The 24792-nt window shown below is 40.6% G+C and overlaps 1 protein-coding gene across 1 annotated transcript in view; it reads right to left on the reverse strand.

The window, feature by feature from the left end:
• The window catches only part of mmp16a (matrix metallopeptidase 16a (membrane-inserted)), a 93764-nt gene that overhangs the window by 29483 nt on the left and 39489 nt on the right, over positions 1-24792 (reverse strand). The window contains exons 5-6 of the mRNA XM_079259879.1: positions 8806-8967; positions 1257-1474 (exon numbers count right to left, since the gene is read on the reverse strand). Coding sequence (XP_079116005.1) covers positions 1257-1474; positions 8806-8967 — 380 coding nt within the window. The remainder of the gene's footprint in view (positions 1-1256; positions 1475-8805; positions 8968-24792) is intronic.

A 24792-nucleotide genomic window follows, 5' to 3' on the forward strand; every position in this document is an offset into this window, starting at 1 on the left:
TGGTTCACTTCAGTTTTCAGCAAGTATTTCCTAGATTTACTGCGCTTCTTGTGATTGGATGCTTTTCATGGCACAACACCGTCTACCTTTTCCTACATTACTTCCTGACTTACAGTTTAACAAAAACTACTCAAAAAGCCCAAAATTATTAGTAAGTGCTTTTATTCAACATTGGTTCCTAATATTGCTCTTCATAGTGATTTAAGGGGCTCTAACCTGCAACATGCTCTTTAAGTTGATGGACAGACAGCATGACAGAAGTTTGAGCTGAAAACTGGCAGGAAACGCAGATCCAGGACATTTCCTGTGATCCGTCCAAATCTAATTTCATACCCTGTGATCGCCGTGACAAAAGTGACTGTCCTCGTCTCTCGGGCTTCTGAAACCAAAAATAAAAAAGCAGCCTGATTTCTGAACCCTTTCATCTCTACTCCACCTCTGGATGTTGCAGGAATATCATGATCCTCATCAGTCCATTAGACCAACGAGGAGCAACAGCAGCTGCTGCAGATGTGTCTGCAACAAACACATCGGATTTCCTCGACAAAAAACACAAAGTGGGCTTTCAGTCTAATTCAGGTTCAATAGCTCCAGAGGTAGAAGCTCCAGCTCCAAGCTAGCTTTTTTTTTTATTTGGGGGTCGAGAAGAAAACACTGCTGTGTGAAGCGAGAGAACACAAGCCTGTTATTTAAGCGGTGAATATGATCCATTTATATCCGTAGACACGTAGAGTCGCTCTCACAGAAAGCAGAGGCACGAATGGAGCGAACAGGACAGCTTTGTGCTGCACCGTGTACAGAGATGTGGAGTCAAATCCAGAGGAGAAAGTTCCCTTGCACTGTTTGTTGTTGTTAAGGTTTCCACATCACCCTCTTGTTTGTCTCAACAGAAGCAGATCCCTCAGGTCCAAACTTCGTCTCCTAAAAGCCAAAACCTTCCAAACCAAGACTTTCTATGGAAACTATGCAGAATGCGAAACATGAAGCAGATCAGCAGGAAAGCTCAGACTCTATATTTAAGTAATCTTCCAAGCTCCCAACAATCCATTCTGCTTTCACCTCCGGTGAGCTGAAGGCGTTTTCTTGCTTTTATCAGCCAATAAGTCAAATATTTCCAGCCAGAAATGTCGAGCAGGAACTGACTCTCAGGTGCACGGTGCTTCTCGGAGTGATTGCTTAAAGATCTGCGCTTTTTAGTGAGGAAGCAAAACAGCTCCGAGGTTGAAAACCTGTGAAATGGCCCCCGGATGGTTTACCTTGAAGACGAACATCTCTCTCCTCAGTATTGCCAGCGTGTTGAAGCCGCCATCGCAGATGTTTGGCTTGGCGTTGGGGTTTGACGGTCTGTCTCCCGGGGGAAGCCTCGGAGGTCGTGTCTGCCTATCTGGTTTCCGAGGGTCTGAGGGAGGGTGGGAGCGAGGAGGAGGCGCTGTGGGCAGAGGCTTGGTGGGCTGTGGGATCTTATCGGGCGGCCCTGGAGGAAATCACAGAGGAAAGAAACTATATTTAGGAAGTGGTTTCACAGATTAAACCCCAACATGTCTTAATGACGAGACAACGTGGTCTTTGGTGCTAAATGTGTCGTAAATCTTTTCCACTCTGCAAAAGTAGAAAGTTAAGAGAAAAGCAGATAAATCCTCAAATTTTTATGCATTTACAAACATGTTTATCTGAGTGGTGAATCTGGTGGCTTTTTATTTGAGGAAATGCAAATGGAACCAAACTTCAAATGGAAAGTGAAAAGGAAAACTGATGAGTAGGAAAAAAGAAGAAAAACTGATGGCGAAAACAGAAAAACTGAAGGAAATACGGAACATTTCAGGGCCGACTAAACACTACTGCTTTATGTGTTCCTGTTAGTTAATAGGGGTTGGAAAATCAAATAAAAAAATCTGGATTTTTTGCTTCACAGTTTTAAAATAATAAAAAAAAATTATAATCCATGATAATATTTTTGTCATTTTTATTGATGTTTTAACTTGTCTTTTTGGGTGTTATGGCAGAAGAATGATGGTCTGGCTACTGTGTTGTTTATTCCTAATTGACATGAAGAAAAATGACAAGCAAAAAAAAGTTTACATTACATTTTATTTGTTTTTAATCTACAACTATTAGCAATATTGAAGTACTGTACGATTGCAATTTAAATCGAGTCGACACCCAAAAAATCGTAATCAAATCGAATCGGGACAAAAGCATATCATCCCAGCCAATAAATTATCTAAAAAAATATAAATAAAACAACTACTGAATAAATATAGTTATTAAATAATAATAAAAAACATAATTAAATGTAAATATTAAGGAATAGTTATATCAAATAAATTTTTAGTACAAAATGAAATTAAAAAACAACTTATAAAAGTGTGACAAAATAAAATAATCAAATAAAAGTATCAATACAAAATATTGGACCAATGAATGGATTTATAGTTAAAAACTAATAAGAAGAAAATGAGCATCAGATTTTCTAGATTTTCTAAGTGTAAGTGGGTTTAACGGCGCAGACGTAGATCCGGTGTAGATTAAACCTACAACTCTGTCTCGGATGGAGGTCCAGACACGGTTGGGTGTCATTTAACATTAATAAACTACACCAGTGTGACACATTCTGGGGAAAAACAGAGAGAAGCGTGAGCTTAATGCGGTGCAAACAAGTGGGTTGTGTTTATGAATAATGGAACAAATGACAGTGTGTGAATAACACAGGCTGTAACTGCGAAGATGCCAGTTGCCATGTGTTGATTGGGGTCAACAGATACAGGAATAGATGACCGCCATATGAAAGATGCAAATGCAACAAACGCTGTCACCCTCAGGAGTTATAAAAGCAAAAATAAACAACTTAATTTGTAATATATGAACACGTTACATGGGTCAGTCTGCAGAGATCCATCACAAAAAGACAGGTAAAGCACACCAAGCTGATAAATCAGTCAATCACATGGTCTGGATGTCGCCCAGTCTGCAAAAGCGATGAGCTGATCTACACCAGAGCGATTCCATTCACTCACTGCATTAAATCCCCTGAAACAAATCCCCAGATTAGTGGAGAAAAAGCACCCGATGTTTATGTAAACTCATTATACATGGTGTTTGGCAGTTTTCAGCTGGACTAATTTTAGCTTCTGACCTCTAATCTTCCGTCGGTCCCACATGTTGGACCAGATTTACCAATCAGCTCATTTTACGGGTAAAAACACTTGAAACTGAGGAACAGGAATCTAATCAATGAGCTCAGCTGCTGCGGTGGCCGACCACAGACAGTCTCTTTAACAAAATATAAATAAAAAGTACCTACATTTTTAGTGATATTTACCTTTTTTTTTTTTTAACCATGTGATATGTAAAGTTTCTGGCTTCCATGAAGCAGCAGAGACAAAAATCAGATTGCATTTCACGGGACTTTGAGCAACGTTTGTACTGTAAAGCAGTGTTTTTCCACCTCTGTGCCGCGGCACACTATCAGGTGTGTCCTAAGAAATGATCCAATTTCACCTAATTGGTGTAAAAAGCAGCTCTGTGTTCATCCAAACAGGCCCCAGTGAATGAAATGATATTAAATGAAATTAAAATACTTTATTAATCCCCAAAGGGAAATTCAATAAAGATAAAGATAATAAAATTCCTTCTTCTTGTGTTTCTCTATTTTTTATTCAAGAGGCCTCGACTAGATGGATTTTATATGAATAATATGGACTTAAAAAAAACAACCCAAAAAACCAATTTGGTTTGTGGTGTGCCTTGTGATTTTTCAGTGAAAAAAGGGTACCTTGGCTCAAAAAATGTTGAAAAACACTGCCATAAAGTGATGTACTTTGTGTATGCATCATTTACACCACGTTGGGTTCTTATGGGTTAAATGGATCCAGTATTGTGCAAAGAGTTGTGATCTATCCCGCATATCTTCATGTGTATGCATATAAATGTTGTTATAGACAGAAAAAAGTTGTAGCAGGATATTAAAAACATGAAAACATACATGAAAATACAGAATAAAAGGCATAAACTGAGTTTTTCCAGCTCTAAGGAGCTTCAACGTTGATATAAACACAGCCTGAAGCTTCTTACAGACTTTATTCTTTTTTTCTTTACACATTCAGGAATATTTCTCTCAGCTTATTTGAGGAAATAAAAATGCAGACAGACACACAACAGGAAGTTATGAGAAAAGCTGAGAAGTGGGAATAAAAAAAAGAACAGATGAAAGAAAAACTAAAGAAAGTAAAGCAGAAATCAGAGATTAGAAAAAAGAGAAAAGATCATTTTGTAAAAGCTCTTTTCTTCATATCTTCATTGATGTTTAGGCCTATGAAGCCGCTGGCGTCATATTTGTTCAAAAGACCTTGTAGCCCCTCGTAGATACCAGACTCTAATACAGTTATTTCACAATAATACCACAGTGAAAAACCTGTAAATATTCCTAAAAATATTTTTAATTACTGCGATGGACTGGCGAGCTGTCCAGGGTGTATCCTGCCTTTCGCCAAAGGACTGCTGGGATAGGCTCCAGCTTCCCCGCGACCCTTCATTGGATTGAGCGGTTTGGAAAATGAATGAATGAATGAATTTTGAATTATTTTTTACATTTTGTTAAAGGGAAAACAAAAGTTTTTTTCTTTGCATTTTTCCCCGGTTTGGCTTTAAAGTGTCTGAAAACTTGTAAATCCCATTTATGCTCGACGCCTAAACAGAAAGTTTAAGCGCAATTTGATCTGTTTTCACAGGACTTAACGTTATTTGAACATGCCAGATCACTGTTTAGTTGTAAAGCAGACATGCAACCAGTGGAAGGAAAAAAAAAAACAGAAGAAGAAGAACAGGAAGAAGACAACCCAAACTGCTAAATAAAAAGCACCTGAAGAAGAAACAGAAGAACTCATAAAAGTTCCTGTTCAGGATGTAAGCCTCAGATCTTCTTCATCTGCTGTTAGTTTTTATTCTTGTTTTCAGGACATCCGACTCACCATGCTGAGATATGCCACGTTTCCAGCTAACAGCTCTCGGGAATCACCTTGTTGCTGCTAAAATCCTATTTTCTGTCTGTCAAACTGCTTTTTCAGAGATGAAACTACAGAAACGGGAACAAAAGATGTGAAACTGTGACAGGTAACAATTTCTAACGGGCTCTTTGTTGGCTTGTGTGTCTGTGGATGCTGGTCCTTCCCTCGAGTGAGGAGCTGTTTTTAAGCTTTAATGATTAATAAGTTCAGTGATTTAACAAACAAAAGGAACATATTCTTCTGGAAATGTTCAGGCACAAAAACTGGACTGAAAATGAGCAGAAAAAAAAGCAGAATTTCCAAAGAAAAACCTTTAAAAAACGAACCTCAAGAAGCTGGAAAACTGTTGCTGTAAACCACTTAAAGTTTAGAAGCAAAACATAAGAAATAAGAGGGTTGTTGCAAGAAAAGAAGCTAAATCAGGGTGTAAAGCAGGACCCTGTTGGTTTTACTCCACGTTAAAGTCATTGTAGAGGCCATTTATGTGTTTTTGTTTTCTTTCATGAGAAATAGCTGTTGTGGAAGCTAAATTCTTTTTTGTATTATATTTTAGTATATTAGGTTATAATAAGAGACTTTTATTTAAAGTCTCTTATTTAGCTTTTTGATGAGTGTGTGAACGGTGAGGGAAGACGGGTAATTTATGTCACGTCGGGGGGTGGATGTGGAAATCAGTGTCAGGTGGTGTGAGACAGGTTGAAATGATTTTTTCACCACTTTCAGGTGTTTTGGTGGTTTATTTGTTAACTGGAACAAATATATAATAATCCACCTTTATTCTGTTTTTTGTTTAAAGAAAAATAAATTATTTGTAATTTTCTAAATCCTTTCCTTTATTTATTTATTTTTTTACTTGGACTTTATTTGGAAGTGCGTACAAAAATCCGACAGTCCACGCTGCCACCGCCTTTAAAAGGAACGTGGAAAAGGCTGGGACAGTCATGCTAAACCTTTCGTGATTTAACACCTTTTATACAGTTTAGTCTTTTATATTCATATTATTTATTCTCATTTCCTGGTTACATTTCACCTCACATGAAAACCCATGGCTTGGCTTAGAGTTATTGACAAACTTCACCAGATGAGTCAGTTAATAGATCTATTTCAGGGTTTGACGCCACTGACTGTGTGACTGGAAGAGCTGGCTGGCTCTTCCTCCCCTGCTTTCTGCATCGTCATGTCGGCGTTGACTGAAGTTCGCAGCTTGTGTAAACAGGAACTGGGCTATTCCCTTCGCAGGATCAGGAAGTCATCATGTTCAAAGCTGGGTGAGAAAACCACAATTTGTCCGCCGGGAATTTTACAAAAAGCTGCTGAAAACTATATTAAAGCGATTCCCCGGCCGTGTTGTAAAACCTGCCAGTTTGACGGATAGATGTCTGCATGAGGAAAAAAGAGCTTTTTAACTTTCTTCTTGTTTCAGATCGCCATCCAAACTCTCCATCAGACTCCAGTCCACCATCGTGTAATCCATCTGTGGAGCTCCCACTTTGTCCTCGTTTAGTTCTGCCTCGGTGTCACCATGAGGAAGAAAGGGAGGCTGATCGCTACAGGGAAGGAACGAGGCTGCCGTCGCTTGTCCTGCCCTTCAACTCTGGGTTGCGTGGAGGGGGGGAGGGGGGGCATGGAGGAGAGATTTGATCACTTGCCCGGGTCTGTCGCTCCCAGAGGGACGTGTCCTGACCGCCAAGGCAGATGGCAGCTTCTTCTGCGGGTGTGTAGATGCAGCCATTCAACGAGAAGTGGAGTCCTTTACAACAGAACTGCTGTTGCTTTTAACACACATCAAACTGAGGCTGAGACGTCGCGATTTAACTCCTCAACACACCTTTCTACCTTTCAGAAACTCTTGTGGTTCATATATGATTAACCACTCAGTCTTCAAACCTTTTGCTGGCACTAAATGAGGTTTTTCTACTATTTTTAGTTTCCGTTCAGTTGTTCTGAATGTCGTCATGTAACCTGAATGGGCGCTAGGGCTGTGACGATACGCTTTTGTCCCGATTCGATTCCGATTTTTTGGGCGCCGATACAATTTAAATTACGATTCTCACAATTCTTTGATATTGCTGATTTTTGTTGATTAAAACTAAAAAATATGTATGAAACTTTTTGTTTGCTCGTCATTTTTCTTGTTTTCAATGAGGAAAAAACAACTCAGTAGCCAGACCATCATTCTGATGCTGTAATACCCAAGATTAAATTTTGAAGCAAAAAAAATCCTGATTTTCAATTTTTTTGATTCGATTTTCCCACCCCTAATGGACGTCCTGCTAAATTGGACTGTGGTGAACTCCAGATCTGTTGATCCTCAAGAAACAAGCCTGCGGGGAGCAGAAAGCTTCTGCATGTTGAAAAGATCGATTCAGCAATTCTGAATCAATTGTCATATTAATTCCTAAAGATCGATCCGAAAGTCCCAAAGTCAATTTTTTAAAGAAATTTTTACCCTGGTGAACCTTTTTGCCGCGCTAGTGAATTTACGCATGCGCGCTTCATGTGACAACTTTAAAGCAGTCAACATGGCGTCAGGCACAATTAGCCAAGCCCCGGCTTTGAAAAGGCCTGAAACGTTTAAGGCTGAGATCTGGAAACATTTCGGACTCAGAAAAGACAAATAGAAAGAAGATATTGACCAAAGCAAAGCAATTTGCAAGACATGCCAAATGGAGTTGAAAAACGACAAACCTGAGGAACCACATGTTAATACATTAACAAGATCTCATGTCTAAGCCGTCCACCGCGACGCAACAGATGAAACTCAATAAAACTTTACAACTACCAGCCAAATCTGCACATTCTCTCAGAATAACAGGTGACTGCGGGCTTTATTTGCAAGGCTATGCATCCGTATTTTGTTGTTGAAAATGAGGGCTTCAGGCGGTTAATGAAAGGAGCGGAACCGCACTACGTCACGGTGTCTCGCAGAGAAGAAGTCATGCATGTACCCGTCGGTGAAAGAAAATGTAAAAATTAAACTTCAGTCATTCTGGGAAGGAGACTACTCCTTACAGTCATCCCTAACTTCCAATACCTTATTAATTTGTTGTTGGATGTCAATATAATACTAATATTAATATGTTGTATATAAAGACACAGTCTCGTAAATAAAAAAAAATTTAATAAAATAATACTGCCCTAAAACCATTAGGGGTGGGAAAATCGATTTGAAAAATCGGAAATTGGGATTTTAAAATCTATTTTTTTCGTTAAAATTTTTTTTATTTTTTTCCAAATAAATAAAATGAATGTACTGTAAAATTTTTGTCATTTTTATTGTTTTTTTTTTTACTGGTCTTTTTACTTGTCTTTTTGGGTATTAAAGCATCAGAATGATGGTCTGGCTACTGCGCTGTTTTTTCCTCACTGAAATTAAGAAAAATGACGAGCAAAAAAAAAAGTTTTATGCATTTTTTTTGGTTTTTAATCTACAAAAATCAGCAATATCAGAGAAACTTGAGAATCACAACTTAAATCGAATCTGCGCTCAAAAAAATCGGAATCAAATCGAATCAGGACAAAAGCATATCGTCACAGCCCTAAAAACCATGTTAGATCAATCAATTCTAAAATTTCAGAATCCGAATCGAATTGATTCTTGACATGTGAATCGATACCCGTTCCTAGCATGCTGTATTAACATTGATCCAGGATTGAATGTGTGTGTGTGTGTGAGAGTTACTGTGCTGCTGGCTGTGCTCCACCGTGCCGTCACGCTTCTACATCCACATGATTCACAGTCAAGCAGCTGATAAGTTTCAGAGTTAGCCGGCTGACAGACAGCGAAGCCAAACGGCCTTACCGTAAATCTTCTGGATGCCCAGCAGGTCATCCATGGGCAGTTTGAAGTTGTCCGTGTCCATGTACTGGTAAAAAGGAGCCATGATGGCCGTGGGGTCGTTGGAGTGTTCGAGACCGAGCGCGTGGCCGAGCTCGTGGACGGCGACCAGGAACAAATCGTTACCTAGGAACCCAGAGAGAAGAGGAGGCAGTGAGCGGAGAGAGAGCAGCTCTGTCAGCGCTGCTGGCAGCAAATCTGCTTTTTTTTTTTTTCCCAGTTGGAGCATCTTATGTCCCACACAAGCAAACAGAGATGAATAAAGCTGTTGTTCAACCTCAGGTCATTATGTGTCACCTCGCGGTTGTCAGGCTGCAGCTGCTCTGCATGGCAGCTCCAGTGAGGACTTATTTATTTTACTGTCTGAATGTTTCTCAGAATAATAATATGCAACCAAACATCTAAATGTGAGTTTGAGGACAGATAATCCACCTTTGGATTATGATGTACCGCCATGTTTATTTCATGTATATATATGCAGAAACCCGGTATTACTGGGCAGAGAAATCCCTGCCCTCTGCCAGCAGTAAGCCGATGAATAAACTTGGTCAACCTTTTAACCCAGAAACGCCGAGGCGGAGCCCAAACCTGATGAAATAAAGATATTTAGGATTTACCTTAAAACACTCCAAGCTATTTTTGTTATTTTTGTTCCGTCAGATTTTGGTTTTATTATGTAAAAATACACGTAGAAGCTTTAAGCACAGTCAACTTCCAGACGTTATTTCTTCAGGACGGCTTTGGCCGTCGGATCACAAGGATAAAACAATGTCAAATGGATGAATCAGCAACACACAGATCAACAAGCCTTTTCTCATCTGCATCAGTCATCCAAGTCTTTGCTTTCAGGAGAAACAAATTTAACATTAAAACAAACACATGACGGAAACTATTTACACACTTAAAGCTGGGATGGGTCATGTTGTGGAACTAAAAAGATGTGAAAGTGGCACCCTGTCTTGGCTCCTCCTCCTCTGGTTTTGCTCCTTGCGTGATCCGAGGCTTTTTTATTCGCAGCTTTTTCCACCAACAATTTCCTCTTTCTCGGCTGTTTAGAGGGAGGAGGCGAATAAACTGAGCCGGGTCGGGAAATCCTTCCTGCATTTTCTCAGCCATGTTCGCCTTCCGAGTTTCTTCTTCACTACTTTGTATGTTCATCCTAAAACGCTGTTTATATGCAGGATGTGGCTATCAGGTATGCGCTGCTGGAGGGGGAGGAGGGGAGCCGGGAGAAGAAGCTTACAACACATAAGAAATAAAGAACTTAATTTGGGTCTGAACGTTTGGATTGGTCAGAGTTTTTAGATTTACAGTAAACTGAGACGTCTAACTTTATTTCTTATTGTTCATAATAACAAAATGTACAGACTACTACTATGAGGACGAGGAACCACCTCACCTAGAGTAAAATAAAATGTCCCTGAGGATGATTACCAACTCCAGCTTTAGGATTTTCCTTCAAATCATTTTCTTTCTATTTAGAGTCATTTATCCTGACAAAATCAGCTCCAACTCAGCTTGTTTGTGGCAGAAACAATCAACAAAAACATCTTTTTTTTCTTTATTTCAGCCATGATTTATGTTTTTTTCAGTCAGACATCAAACTTTCTTCTCACATAGCTGCTCCTGATTAGATACTTCCGGTTATCTAAGCTATCCGATTTGTTCGAAAATTTGAAAGGAAGTAGTTTTATCACGATTTCCGGGTCAAAATGGAGGTCTCTTAGCAATATAGCAGTGATAGCTGTGTTTTGTTTTTGTTTTTTTTGTTTTTTGACAAAAATGCTATAAATAATCTAGTTATCATGGATCACTCATTGTGGAGATACCATACAGAGTCTGAATAAATGCCACATGTTGCAGCTGGATCTGTGCATCACCTACAGGGTGAGATACCCATCACAATGTTGCCCATAGACTTATAATCTACTGTTCCTGAGAAACTGTTGATAATGAAGGCGACAGCAATCTAGCAGCGATTTGAGGGTTAAAGCTGCCTCTCTTTCCAACTAAAAACTCAACTTGCACCACCAGCATCTAAAATAAGGATGAAACCTTCCTCCACAGCGTTCACCCTCTGATGTTTCGCCAAGCTGCCAAATCTGACCCATTAAAAAACTTAATCATCTCACAATTAGGGTTAAACTCTTCATCTTGGATTATTCATCCCAGTTCCCGGTCGGTCCGTGGGAAGATATTAACCTGAGTGTGGAACTTCAAAGCAGAGTTTTTTTTTTTTCCTTTCCCTGTCACGAATGAAAAGTCATCATTTCTCTTTTGCCTTAAATGTTTTTAATGAGTCATTTGGAGCTGTGCTCATTACAAGCAAACACAGGATTGGAATTTCTAACATCGAGGCCGCCCTCGATGCTCTCCGAGCTGCCATTTCGCTTCATTTTCCCCCATCTTTCTTCTTCTTATCGCCCTCGACAGAAATGGAAAAGAGCATCACTTATTCATTGGAATTACTACTAAATTGAGGCACTTATCTGCTGCAAATCTGCCACATGAATAACGCATCGGCGGACAGAGACACTGATTCACATTACTTCCTATAGCAGGTACGGCGCGATGCTTGGGCCTTTACAGAGCCGGCTGCAGCGCTAAACGGTTTAATTGGGACGGGGTGAATGATACTAGACTGTATAAATGTCAGACAGTCTTTCCAGGCCGTTTTCCTGCTGAAAAAGCCTCTTGTTCCGGCCAACGTCTTCCAATGAAAATAGAAAACTTTGAGCATATTGAACAAGTGTCTGGAGAAGTGGTTTATAGTGAATAAAGAGCGGCAGGGAGAAGAAAGGAGATAAAGAGGAGAGAGTCACGGCTCAGTAGTTAAGAATTCACTTACAGGAGAAGCCGGGTCACGCCGCTCTGCAGCTCAAGACCTCTTCAGGCCGTTTCCTGTGATAGCTGCAGGAGCTGAAGAGGAAAGGTCCTCCACATGAGGACATCTGCTCCAGCTAATAACACACCTCGGTTATACGGCTCCAAAAGGTGGCGGCATCCAGTCAGAACAAGATCTGTTAACCTACGAGCACCGAAGAACTGATAGAAAGCTTACAGAACAATAACTCCAACGGCTCCAGTCTACCTTCACTACTTAATCCAGAGCTACACTCCCTGGCCTGTGAAAGACGCCTCGTGTTCCCACCGCAACGTGGGACTAGATCACCAGCCAGACTCTTTTCCTCTGTTGTTCCACGATGGTGGAATGACCTCCCAAACTGTTTGCTCTGCAGAGTCCCTGTCTACTTTTAAGAGCAAGCTGAAGACTCAGCTCTTCCAGGAGTACTTCAACACTTAGTTTAGCTGTATTTATTGGAAAGTTGGAGAACTTAGTCCAGTTCTTTGCAACAAACATTAATTCTTTGTATTTAAACATAGGTAATAATGCGGGGTGGGAAGGGAGAAAAACAAAACAAACAAACAAAATAAAAAAGCCTGTAACACTTCATGTAAGGACCTGCGTCCAACTGGACAGTCCACCAGCACCTTCCTACGACGTCCTCTACTGTTTGGTTTCATGCTTGTGTTGTTCTCACTCATATGTAAGGATAACAGCTAAATGACTGTAGAGAGAAAGCTAAAAGGTTTGTCGTATGGTGACACGGCTGGTTAAATCTGATGGTGTGGATTTCTGAACGACAGGAATGAAGGACTAGTTTTTTTGTTGTTGTTTTTTTTACTAAACTTTGAAGAAAAAGCTCCATGATCAATAAATAATGAAAGTATATAAATTATATGGGATAAAAATTATATTAATTCCAAATGGAAACTCCACCAACCCTTGTCTGAGGTTGGAACAACCGCGGTGCTACCCGCCTCACCAATGTGCAGCCTGATTATTTAAACAAACAAAAAAAAACACAGAAGTTACATTAGCACACAAAAGCATTAAGTTTATTTTTAAAACTCACCCTAATTTTTTTTTATGAAATAAAATGAAATGAAAAATACTTTATAAACCCCCAAAGGGAAATTCAATAAAAGAGAGAGACCCCCCCCCCCCAACCTGCTACGTGCTACAACTGGTACCTGCTAACTCGTCTTTCCAAGATAAGTTTGCTTATTAGATGGATGTAATTGACTCACTGACCACACGACCACTACATCGATGTGGATCAGTGTACCGTTACACGCTTACTTGCTACTTTTCTGTCGCAGACAAACAGCAAAAGTCCGGCAGATATTAGCACCGCTGGCTCTGAACCAAAGTCTAACTCATATAAAGTATGTATTCTTTTTATATTTTTTATTTATTTTTTAATTTTAAATGAATTTTATTGATAATATTCCACATTTTAACACCATTGTGTTATACTGTAGTGACAAACGGCAACAGAATTTTGCTCTTATGCGGTGCATATTTGACTGACAATAACGTCCCGAGTCTAAAATGAAATAGTTTGTATTTTAACTCAGATTAAAACAGCAGGAGTGGGTCACTTAAGGTTTTATACTTCTAAAGCACGAGTTGAACAAGTAAAGGACCGTCTCCATCATTTTCCATCTCTGTCTCCTTCCATCCTTCGTTCCTGACTCAGCCTTCTCTCCTCCAGGGTCCATCTCCGCTCAGCTCAGCCACTTTGCTTCAGCAGCTTTACGCAGCTCATGCCACAGTCGCGGTGTCCCATCAGATCACAAAACAAAAACTAACCTCCCCCCCGTTCAGCTTTACAGAGGCTGTAGCAGCAAAGTTTGGGTATGAGGCAGATGGAGAAAGATGGAAGAGGCAGGAAAGCGAAGGGATGGCCTGTAAGCACGGAAAACAAGATGAAGGCAAGAGAAAATGTTCTCAGATGGAGGAGCAGATGAATAGATGAACAGATAAAAATAAAAAAAAATAAGGTGAGGTAAACTGAGGCGAAAGGGCGTTTGGAGGGATCGCTGCAGAAGGGAAAAACCAGATGATAAAGAGACGGGAGGAAAGACTGAGGCAGGAGAAACGATAAGGCTGGCGACTATTCATCTTGCATGATGTTCCTGCGTTGGTGCAATAACAGAAGATAGATATGATGAATTACAGGACTGTAACCTGTGACCTTGACATTTAGAACATCACCCTGGTGTCGGGGGAAGTTTTCTGAGCCCCACACACTAAAATGAAGCAGGAAGTGGAGGATGCAGAGGAAGAAAACAACACCATGACAATGAAACGCTCCTCAGTGCATGTGTTATAGCCCACTCAGCCAGTCCTCATCGTCTGGTGATTCATCACCCTCAGATGTACCGTTTGTTGCTTGAGCATCAAATTAAACCATCTAGGCATGAATTCAACTTCTGGTAAATTCTTAAGCAGCTTTTTTTTTTTTTTTTTTTTTTTTTTTGCTATGTTAAGTGGGCAATGATGACAGTGGCAGCCTGAGGCGGCAGCAGTCTGCAGACACTCAGCTCAGGATAGGTCAAGGTTGCTGCTAATGAGATAGCAGCACAGCCAAGAAGAAGAGACAAAGAGGGGAGGATGGAGCAGAAGAAGGGGGACACGGGAGATTTATGACCGGCTGCACATCCTTCTGTTTTGCAGTAAAGTAAACAGGATTACTGATAAGAAGCCAGGTACCTCGATGTGCCCTGTTACTTACCAACTGCAGCTACAGGCTGAAAGGTTGACGGGGTTCGGGAACACAAACAAGCCGAAATGCTCACAAATCACATGCAAAGTCCTGCTCACTGCTGTCGAATTGCAGTCATAGCTTAGCTCATCAGCGGAGGCCTCCAGGAGCTTGTAGCGCTCGCGACTCGGTTGATGCATGACACCTGACGAAAGCTACAAGCATGGATGACCAACAGGCTGCCGACATCTTGTTCCTCCTGTTCTTTACTCTGCAGCTGTTTCCTCTCAGCTCATTAACATTCATCATGGCCTTCTTGTCTTCTCCTAAACAAAATCCCTCAAACAAACCCCTAACAACCCTCCCGCCTCAGACTACTGTCATAAAGAGAGCAGCCGGCCCAGGTTGACTTTCTCTAATTCCTTCTTCTTCTCTTCCCAGAGCGCAGCTGCGACTGTAATGGTTGTTATTTTGCCGCCCAGGAGTAAGTAAGTAGAAGCACTCTCACTGTCCCAGAGGAGCTCAAATGTTTCCCATTGTTCAGCTCCCGCAAGTCCCCGAGCGGCTGACACGGTGCTTTCAGGAAAAACTACCGCTCCACAGCAAACAGAATGGTGTTGATTGCATTTTCAGCGATGCTGTCGGTAGTTTTGGTGGGAGCACTGGGTACGAGTAGGACATTCCTTTTTCTGATGTGAGCAGCAGAGCTAGAAGAGCTGAAACTGCCTGCCACTTACAAATATGTTTTCTCAAGATGTGGAGCGTAATTACAAGCCTGGGTTTTGGAAATCATAAACATCTCCAAAGCCAAAGCCGCTGCATTCTTAAAACTGCAGAAGCGCACATAATGAGGAGGTGCTTCACGGCGAAGTAGGGCAAATTTAAAGAAGCCCTTTGCTCACAGATATGATCTACGAGTTCAAAAAGAATCATCTTGAGTGATGCATTTGCTTCATCTCAATAAAGAAGATCTGTTCCTTCACATATGCCCTCATTCCCCGGAGTTTTAGCTTTTCATTCTGCTACACTTCATCAATTCAGTTTCCCCACAATGCTGAGCTCATGTAATTCTTAGTTCTGTCACCACTTCTCTGGTCCAACGGTCTCGCTGCCAGATGCCTATTTGCACAAGTTTGAAAGTCTTTTCTATCTTTTTCGCTCTAAACTTGCCTCCCTCCCATTTCCGAGGAGCTTCATCACAAGTCTGTAGTTAATTCACAAAGTCAAGAATGTTTCCAGGTGGGAGAGGAACATCCATAAAACACGTAATGGAACAATCCGGATGAGACGGCAGAAGTTAAAGCAACGACATAAACTCTAACAGCTTGAGCTGGGTTGGTGATTGAAAAAACATTCACAACCAATAATCAATCTTGCCCATGTCAAAAACTTAAATTATTTCTCATAAATATCCTTTAAAATTATTATCAAATGACCAAATATTATAATTTTATTTTAAATTCAATATTATTAAAATATTTTCAGCTAAAACTTTAAGTTAGCAATGAATGCTAAAAATAAAACAACGCTAAAATTACTCATTTATTGTAATCGAAGAAACATGTTTTGCTTGGAGATCATATTGTCCTGTGCGATTTGTTAAATTGCAAGATTTTAAATGGCAATTTTGATTAAAAATCAACTGATTGTTTAACTCTGAAAACACTTTGACAATTTCCCACATCTTCCAAACACACTGTTAGCAGTTCTGGTTTGTTTGACCAGTTTCACTTGCTGGCGATACATGAGCCTTCGAAGTCACATGACTGAACACCAGCAATTTTAATCGTAATTTTTAAGCATTATTACTACCAGAGGCCTTTAAGAAGGTTCCACTGTCAGTAACCTGGTGGTAAATCATGTGGACACGGGCTGGCTCAGCAGGAAGAGTTGTCGTCTTCCATCTGGAAAGTTGGGAGATCGATTCCAGGCGTTCCCTGACTATGTGGCGAAGTGTCCCTAGGCAAGACACTAAAACCCCAAGCTGCCCCCCAATGTGCCTATTGGGATACGAGTGTGTACTTAAGTCGCTTTGGATAAAAGTGTCTGCTAAATGACTGTAGAATAGAAATAGAATATAATTTAAACTTTAATGGCTCCAAATCAACGACTATCCCGATGTTCAACTGTGCTCTCTTAACAGCAATCGACATTACCTTGGGCCATATGAACTTTTTATTCATTACTTTTTGTTTTAAACGTTTAGTCATTGCCTAGTTTACCACCTCCACTACATCCTTTTTACACATATCCTCAGGTTACTGGAAGATAACGTAGCTCTGCTCTGGAATCAGTAATGGAGGACGTACTGTCCTGCCAGTTTCCATTCATAGAGTCCAGGAATCTGTCTTGTACAGAGACGGCTGGTTAACGCGTTTATTTATGTAAAAGCAGCAGTTGTGCAAAGGCTCATTACCATTAAACAGAGGAAGTGAGACGACTGATCATGAACTAAAGTTTAGCCCTTTAATGCATTTGCATATTCATGTTTAGAAGCCTGTAGCGTTGAAACCACATAAGATAGAGCAATAAGTCTGTTTGCATGTAAAATTAGAGGACTTACATATCATGCAATCGTAATCCCAGAGCTCTGTTTCCGTGTCTTACTGGTTCTTCAGAAGGTTGGTAAAAGCATTTTAATCCAGACTGGGGATGTTTTAAAGACCTTATCTGATGTGGACAATGGGTCACACATCGTCACGTTATGAGCATGATGTGCCAAATTGTTTTCTTCCACATGGATAGTTGTGACTACAGGAAGTGACCATCACCTCGGTACAAATTCATTTCTTAAAAATAGCAGTCGTAGTAATAACTTAGTTTGGACGCCAATGCTAAATATTCTAAATGTAAGGCTAAAAAACTATCAGACTCTTCATAAGTAAGGAAATTTAATGGTTTTTGGCGGATGATGTTCACATCGGTGGCAAGGCATCAGCCGTCTAAAATCAGCGTTTTCTTGCAAAAATAATGCCAAACTAGGATTTTTTTCATTCACCACTGAAATAATCTTACTTTAAGCAGCTTATTACAGCTCACATTAGCAGCTAGCAGATTCTGTCATGCTCAACCAATGCTGAGTATTTTTCAATGACAGGAAGTAACGTCACCACAAACGGAGGACTTCAAACTAAATCCCATCATCATATTTCAGAAGTGCATACAGACATGTCAGAAGATTAGAAAACAAAGATATTTTTTTTGGTCGTTTACTGTACTTTTTGTTTTTTAGCAATGTATTTGATTAGTATAGACTTAATACATATAGGAGTATGGAATATAAGGGTTGTATTGATGTATAACAAATAAAAAGAGGAATTTAAGTATGAAAAATATGAAAATATGCCATAGTGGACTTTTTCTGCAGTAGATTTTAAAGAGTTAACATGTTTGGTGCTGGATGAGGAGCTAACAGTATCATATCTGACTGGAGTAGACAAAAAGACTCACAATACTGAGAATTTTGTTTGTTTGAAGCTGAAAATCGTCCAGAATTGGAGCCTCGACCCTGAAGGAAGACGAACTTCCAGTATGCCAAGAGAGAAGGAAAAACCAGAGAACCAAAAGATACTGGCTGCCCGCGAGTGTAGAGATGAGCTGCCAGAGGATCTCAGCCCAGCGGTTCAGTGCCTGGCTCAGAGGCCCCTGGGCACACACTCCACTGGCTGTCAGACCAGAGTGGTTTGCCTGATTTGACAGAGTGACCATTGTGAAGGATTCAGCCAAAGTACAATGGCTGCATTCTGTTCACACTGCTTTCACACTCTCTCTGCTTCCAAGATTCCCTTGCAGGGTGTAAAAGAAACATGCAAAGAGCCGTTTGGTGTGTTTCAATTGTGTTTCAAGTCTGAATATCTCAAATGTAAACAAAACAACTTCCAGGAAGTGGAAAATATCAATCCTTCCTTAAGGGCTGTTAAAATGTACACATGGAGTCCAAATTAGATTTAGATTTACAATAGTTTTTATAATCAACCAAGCATGGATATACGTCAGTTTCGACATCTAATGATTTCTGATGCTTTAGAAGACATCAGCTTTCACAGAACAAAGCCCTGGCTGATGAGTACATATGTACACTGGAGTAATTATTTATTTACCGAGTGCTGCAGGAAACTTGCCATGGATCCAAACACTGTCCATATCTGCGGACGTGAGGGAAATCAACCAAAAGAATGGAGGAAAAACAGGCTGCCAAGGTAAGAAAGGCTTTTGTTCTAGTCTTATTTATCTCTCTGCAGCACCTGTTGGCTGGTCAGGCATGTGCAAACACTTTGATTACAATAATTCATCTTAAGTAAAATGTTGATCATGAGAAAGTGTTTTTTGTGGAGAATTCAGAGGCTGTTTCTGGTGAATGGTAATACATTACTTCACCTCAAAATGGCTCCAGTTAACTATCTGAGGACACATTGCATGGTTTTTACCAGACCCATAGTACTTTTGAATTTCAAGACCTAAACTTTCAGTAAACAACTTTTCCCCAAAAATAAAATGCTTGTCGTCACGACAGTGTCTCATCTCCTCCATTCAAAGTTTAGATATGAGTTCAAGCAGAAGGTACAAAGAATCTTAAGGTTAGAAGTAACCTGCTGATTTAGAAGTAACTTCGAGAAAAAGAATTCATGTCTGCGCTTAATTTTGACTCCTAATTTTTTTTGCCTAAGATTATTTCACAAAGCAGATTAGCACAAAAACTGACTTCTAAATCTGAAAACAGTTAGGAGTAGTCAAGGAGTCTCAAAAACCAAAGAGGTAATCCACTGATGGTTACTTTCATTAATTCCCACAACCAAATCAACAAATCAAAACTTTAATGATGCTTAGGATGGTACCTCAATAACAACGACTGTATGTCATGTCTTTGATAGAGCTGGTAAATTAGTAGATTAAAACATTTTCACTACATTACATTTCCTGTGAGAAGCACTTCACATTTCAGCTCATTTTTAGCACCATGTCAACTTTTAATTTTAAATCTTGTCTGATTTCAGCCATAGACCATATATTAAAGATGGACGGAGCCTCTGCCGGTTAAAAGTGAAGCTGATGAGGAAGTGCATAAAACCGCACTTCATTCACTAGGGGCTGAAAAACAGAGCTAATCCCCATAGACTCCCATGTTAAAAAGACCAACTTCACAGCAGAAATAAACAAAAATCCACTTTCGGTTTAATAGGTCAGGTTTACCTTCATGGCAACTGTGGGGGAAGTTAATCTTTTTCCAACTTGCCCATTTAAAAGGAATTTAATCTCGAAATTTGGCATATTTGGGGCGTGTCCTTTTGATTGACAGGTTCCCGTTCTCCCGCTTCAAGTAAGAAGAACGTAGAACAACCGCGATTTTTAGCCGGTTAACAACGTGACTTAGCGTTAACCTGCTTACCTCCGTTAGCTGGTTAGCTCCTGTTATATCTGGGTTAGCTCGGTTAGCTCTTAGCTACAGAAAGCTCAGAGTTTGCGCGATGTTGATCATCCACCATGACGCTCACAGCCCCCCTCTCAGCTCCACCTCTTTGCCCATATTTGTATTTTCCGGGCGAGACGACACGCATGCCCCTGCCAAGATAGCAATGGTAGGAACCGCCTACCAAGCTTCAATTCAGCTCTTCAGAAACCTATGGGTGATGTCATGGAGGCTACGTCCATGTCTATATACAGTCTATGTCGTGTGATTACAACAAATATGTCAACTGTTGCAACAATATTATTCACCCATCTTCTTTTTTGTCTACTTCTCAGATAAAACTATTTGTTTTCAACTATGAGAGCTCTACTTTGTGTGACTTTCACAGTCTTACATGAGCAGACAAAAAGTGGTGTTGGTGTACGAAGGTTTGGAACCACCGTCTGGTTCTGTAAAGCAAACAGTGGCAGCTTTGGATCTTATTAAAGTAAAAACAGCTAAACATTTGAAAGCCAAATGCGGCTGCTTCCATCCTCAAAATACAAAGAGATGCATGACATCAGAGGAGACACAAGTAATACTCCTTCAAAAGTGTGAGAACTGTGTGTTCTCGGGACGACACATACACTCAGCGGGGTTGTTTATGCTTTTTGTTTGCTAAGCATTATGGCTACGATGCTACGACAGCATCTGACTGGCCGGTGGGAGGCCTCCCCAGGAGCATGGATTGTGTACCTCTGAGTGTATTTATGTGTGTGACTTTATGTGTGGGGGCGGAAGAGAGCACCGCCGCCCACGTGGAAGTTGATGCTGCTGTCAGTAGGCGGCCGTCTATTTCTAGTGGCGGCCTGGTGGGCAGCAGCGCACTGCTTTCTTTCTCTTCATCTCATTTTCCGCGGGGAAGAAATGTGAAAGCGATGCTTTCAGGCCGTTCTCTCATTCCAAACTGGTTTCTGCAGTCGGGAACGTGGTTATTGAGCCGCCGAAGATATATTCATACACAATAAATAATGTGTTAAAGATGCAGGAGCCAGGAAATACAAGCAGTCGGAAGATGATGAAGAGGCTCGGTGGCTGTTAATCGAACACCTGTGCAACTGTCAGCAAAAATTTGAGAACATATTTCTTGTTAAGTCGGTTTTGCTCCCATGAAAACTATTTGTTTATCATCACAGGACTGTGTAAACAAATATTACACAAGAGACAAAACCCAGGAGAAAGGAAAAAAAACACCGAAATTGTTTGTGTTTGGTTTGATCTCATTGTGGTAGACTTGATGCGTTTATAATAACTCATATGTTTCTGTATTATCTCTTGTTGCATCGTGAAGATCCATCATGGACACGGCTGGGTTGTGTACTATCAGATCAGCCGTACAACACTGCACTGTATCATATCACAGCGTTACATCATGCAAACAACTGTCACACTGCATCCTTGAGATAAACTACCAACAACGTAATGCAATCTTCCAGTACCTTTGGAATTTGTGTGTCTTTGTATGTGTGTTTTCTTTTCCATTTCACTGCTTTTGTCCTCCTGAAAGCCCTCTAACTTCTAGCAACCGAGCCGCCAAAACCGTGGCGTAGCTGCCTGGCGAGTGTAGCGATGCTGGACGTCCTGAGGACTACAGGATATACATGTTTCCAATGAAATGATATGAATCTAGTGTTGTGGTAAGAAAATAAAACACATCTGAATCTAATTCAGAGAGAGAAGCAGCAGCAAAAAAAAAAAAAAAAGGAGATGAAGACCGAGATGGAGGCTGAATAAGAAGAAGTTCAAGCATCCTTATGATGAAAAGTTTTCTAGTCCGGACAACGTTGTATGAGGAGCAGAGGAGACGTCACCGAGGCAATTAAAACAAATTGCTCTTTGGGACTGCAACGTGAAAACCACTTTGGTTCCTATCAAACAACATCCAGACAGATTCTTTCCAACGTTTTGGTAAAACACGAGCTGTGATTTCAACGTCTGGACGACAAGAAAAGGACAAGATGTCTCCTGCTTGTCTGATGCACACGTCTTTTTTGTCCCAGTTTGATTCGTCGGCTTTTGCACCACATGGAGCGTAGTACCAACCAAACCCAGTGAACCCTGGGAAGATGAAAGAGGAGCAACGGAGAAGAGGTACGAGGAGGAGAAGCAAGAGTGCGCTGCTTCCTCCTCATCACCCAGTAGGAGCAGCAGACTAAAAATAAACCTGCAAGGACACCATATGTTCCTCTGTTCCTCAACGACTCTTCCTTTCCTCTTTTGTACTCTGCCTACTCCAACATCTCTCATTTCCTCTTTCCGTTTTTTTTTTCTCTCCTTCTTGACTGGACGGCGGCTGCTCTGCAGAACAACCTCAGCCCTGCCGAGAGGCTTAAAATTGATCTCCTTTCATTGTCGGCTGGTAAAAACACCCAAAATGACGGCTGCTTTCAGAGTACAACCCAGTAACGGCTATCGGACGTCGAAGATAAACCGTTCTGCCCGCCGTTGCCGGCGGAGACGAGCTTCCTGCCGCGTCAGCTCAGCCCACGCAGCCTAAATCCAGAACCTGGAGACACCGTGTTTTTTTAACCTCTCTGCCTGGTTTGAGAAGCAAAGGTGAAGGCTGTAATAAGGTCTGGGAATCTCTCATTTCCTGAGTGTGGACGCTGTGTTGTTGTAGCGTGTTCACCACTGCGACCAGAGGCTGGAGGTTCTTGCAGACATACCAGGCCTTATAAGTCACCCCAGGGCCAAACACTCCTGGCATGCGGTGATTTTGTTTCTATTTTTGTGTCGAATAAAATCAACTTCAGCTGAGACTGAAAGTCTGAATGAAATCTAGCTTATCTGCTCCTGCAGGAGTCGCTTTGATTCTGCACAAAGGAAACACGGCGGCTCAGGGTGATGACTTTGGGATAAAGCTTTCGGTCGTTTGTCTTGGAAAGAAAAACAAATTTTCCAAAGAAAAAAGATAAAAAGTGACCTTGGTATTATCAGGATCATCCATATCTCCTGATCCCTCCCTCTCTCTTCTTATGTCTGCCCTCCAGCATCCACATTTTTTAACCATCATGCTTCAAGCAGTCATATTTCATCCTTTAACGCAATCACTACCTCCAGATTCTTCTCCCATTCCACCATGTTCGGTTTAATACCTGAAGCATTTATCAATCTATCCATCTGCAGATCCCTCGCAGCAATTCCAGGGATCAGCTTCAGGAGCTGCAGGAGTCGCCTTATTTTTATCACAGTGCTCCATCATGTAGGTCAATTCTGGAGGCTGGAGGGCGCTGAGCGTTCATCTGCCGGGTTGTGTTGCAAAGTTACACTTAAAAATATAATCAGTTTCTTCCCTGACTTACAAATCCTGAGGTGGGAACCAGTTTGAGTTTGTATGTTTATTTATTTATCTATTATTCTAGAGAAAGATTTTTACTCTCGATGTGGTGGCTTGGTGAATTAACTTAAAATAAAAACCAAAGTAAACAAGACAAAACTGGAGTAATGTTGCTGAAAATAAAATAAAAGTTTATTTGACAAAAAAGTTTAAATGACAAAAACAAAACAAAAAAATTAATGAATATTAAATAATAAAAAATAAATAAATAAAAATAAGAAAAAACAAAATGATAACAAAATAAATTAATTAAAAAAAAATAAAACAAACAAAAAATAAATAAAAAAAAAAGTAAACAAAACAAAACCAAGTAAAATAAAAAATAATAAAATGCAGAGGAGGTCAGCAGGTAAACTTGTTAAACCAATGATTTTGCATTTTAGGTGCAACAATGCAGTCTCCATCCATCCATCCATCCATCCATCCATCCAATAATCAACAATCCAGTTTTATCAATCAGCTGCAGCTATTGGTTATTTTAATAATGGATTTTTATGGCACTACAATCACTCTGTAGTTTTCCTCCTTGCTCTGTTTATTCCATCACTTCCTGCTGTTATCGACCAGGAACAACAATCTGCTTCTGGTTTACTGGCAGGTTTCTCCAGAAGTACGTTATACAGACCGGAAGGGATGCGTTGGACGTTGCGTTCGCATTTCTTGTAAAACAAAGCGTCGAATACTGGAAATTTTAATCAATCCTTATATGTAATCAAACAAAAGTTGCAGCTCCATCTCTATCCCAGTCTTAACTACCCATAAACCACCTCTGCAGTCAGACTGTACAACCCTCATTATTATAGACAGCTTGTAAAACTATATGGCTAAAATTATTTCCTGCTTTCATGTCTGCAAATATCATTACTAAACATTTTTAACGCAGAACAGGCCAGCATGTTTTCTAGTCAAAGAACAGATTGTTTTACTTCATAAAATCATATATGATCATTTTTGGTGATTGGTTATGAACAGAAGCAGTTGTGATAAATCAGTCTGCAGCATCGTTTCGTATCGATGTCTGGATTCTGAATCCAGTAAAACGGAATTTGTTGGAAACACTGAACCGTTTTCCACCGAACTGCTATGACGGGATCATGACCGGACCCTCATCTGGGTCAGTATTCTGTAGGAAGCTGAGTCTCTTCTCATTCCTTAGCAACATTTTCCTTCCCGTCTGAATCAGATTTGATCAGTTTCGTTGTGAAGCGTCTTCAGCTCTCATCTTGACACATTACTAGAGCAGAATCCCAAATGAAACACCAGCAGCCTCGTCCTCTGTCCTCACTGGGCTGAAAACTAACTTTCTGCTTTTGTCCTGAACTTTGTCCAGAGTTCATGAATGAAAACATCCTCTGCTTTAACCGCGGGGTTGTTGCTCTCTGAATGGACGCAGCGGATGATAAGCCTCCCCCTCACGCTCTGCATCATCCTGGCTGGAATAACAGCAGCTGTTGTTATTTTTCTGTGATCATTTACACAATAAGTCGTGGATTCTCAGTGTGTGAGGAGAATTTAAACAGAGTGGGAGAAAAAGATGTGCGGATGATGTCAGACTGTCAGCTGTCTACGCTGCAAGGCAAGCGACCGGTTCAGGGTGCCGGCGTGACGGAGATTAC

Source organism: Telmatherina bonti (assembly GCF_933228915.1).
Source record: "Telmatherina bonti genome assembly, chromosome: 20".
Lineage (NCBI taxonomy): Eukaryota > Metazoa > Chordata > Actinopteri > Atheriniformes > Telmatherinidae > Telmatherina > Telmatherina bonti.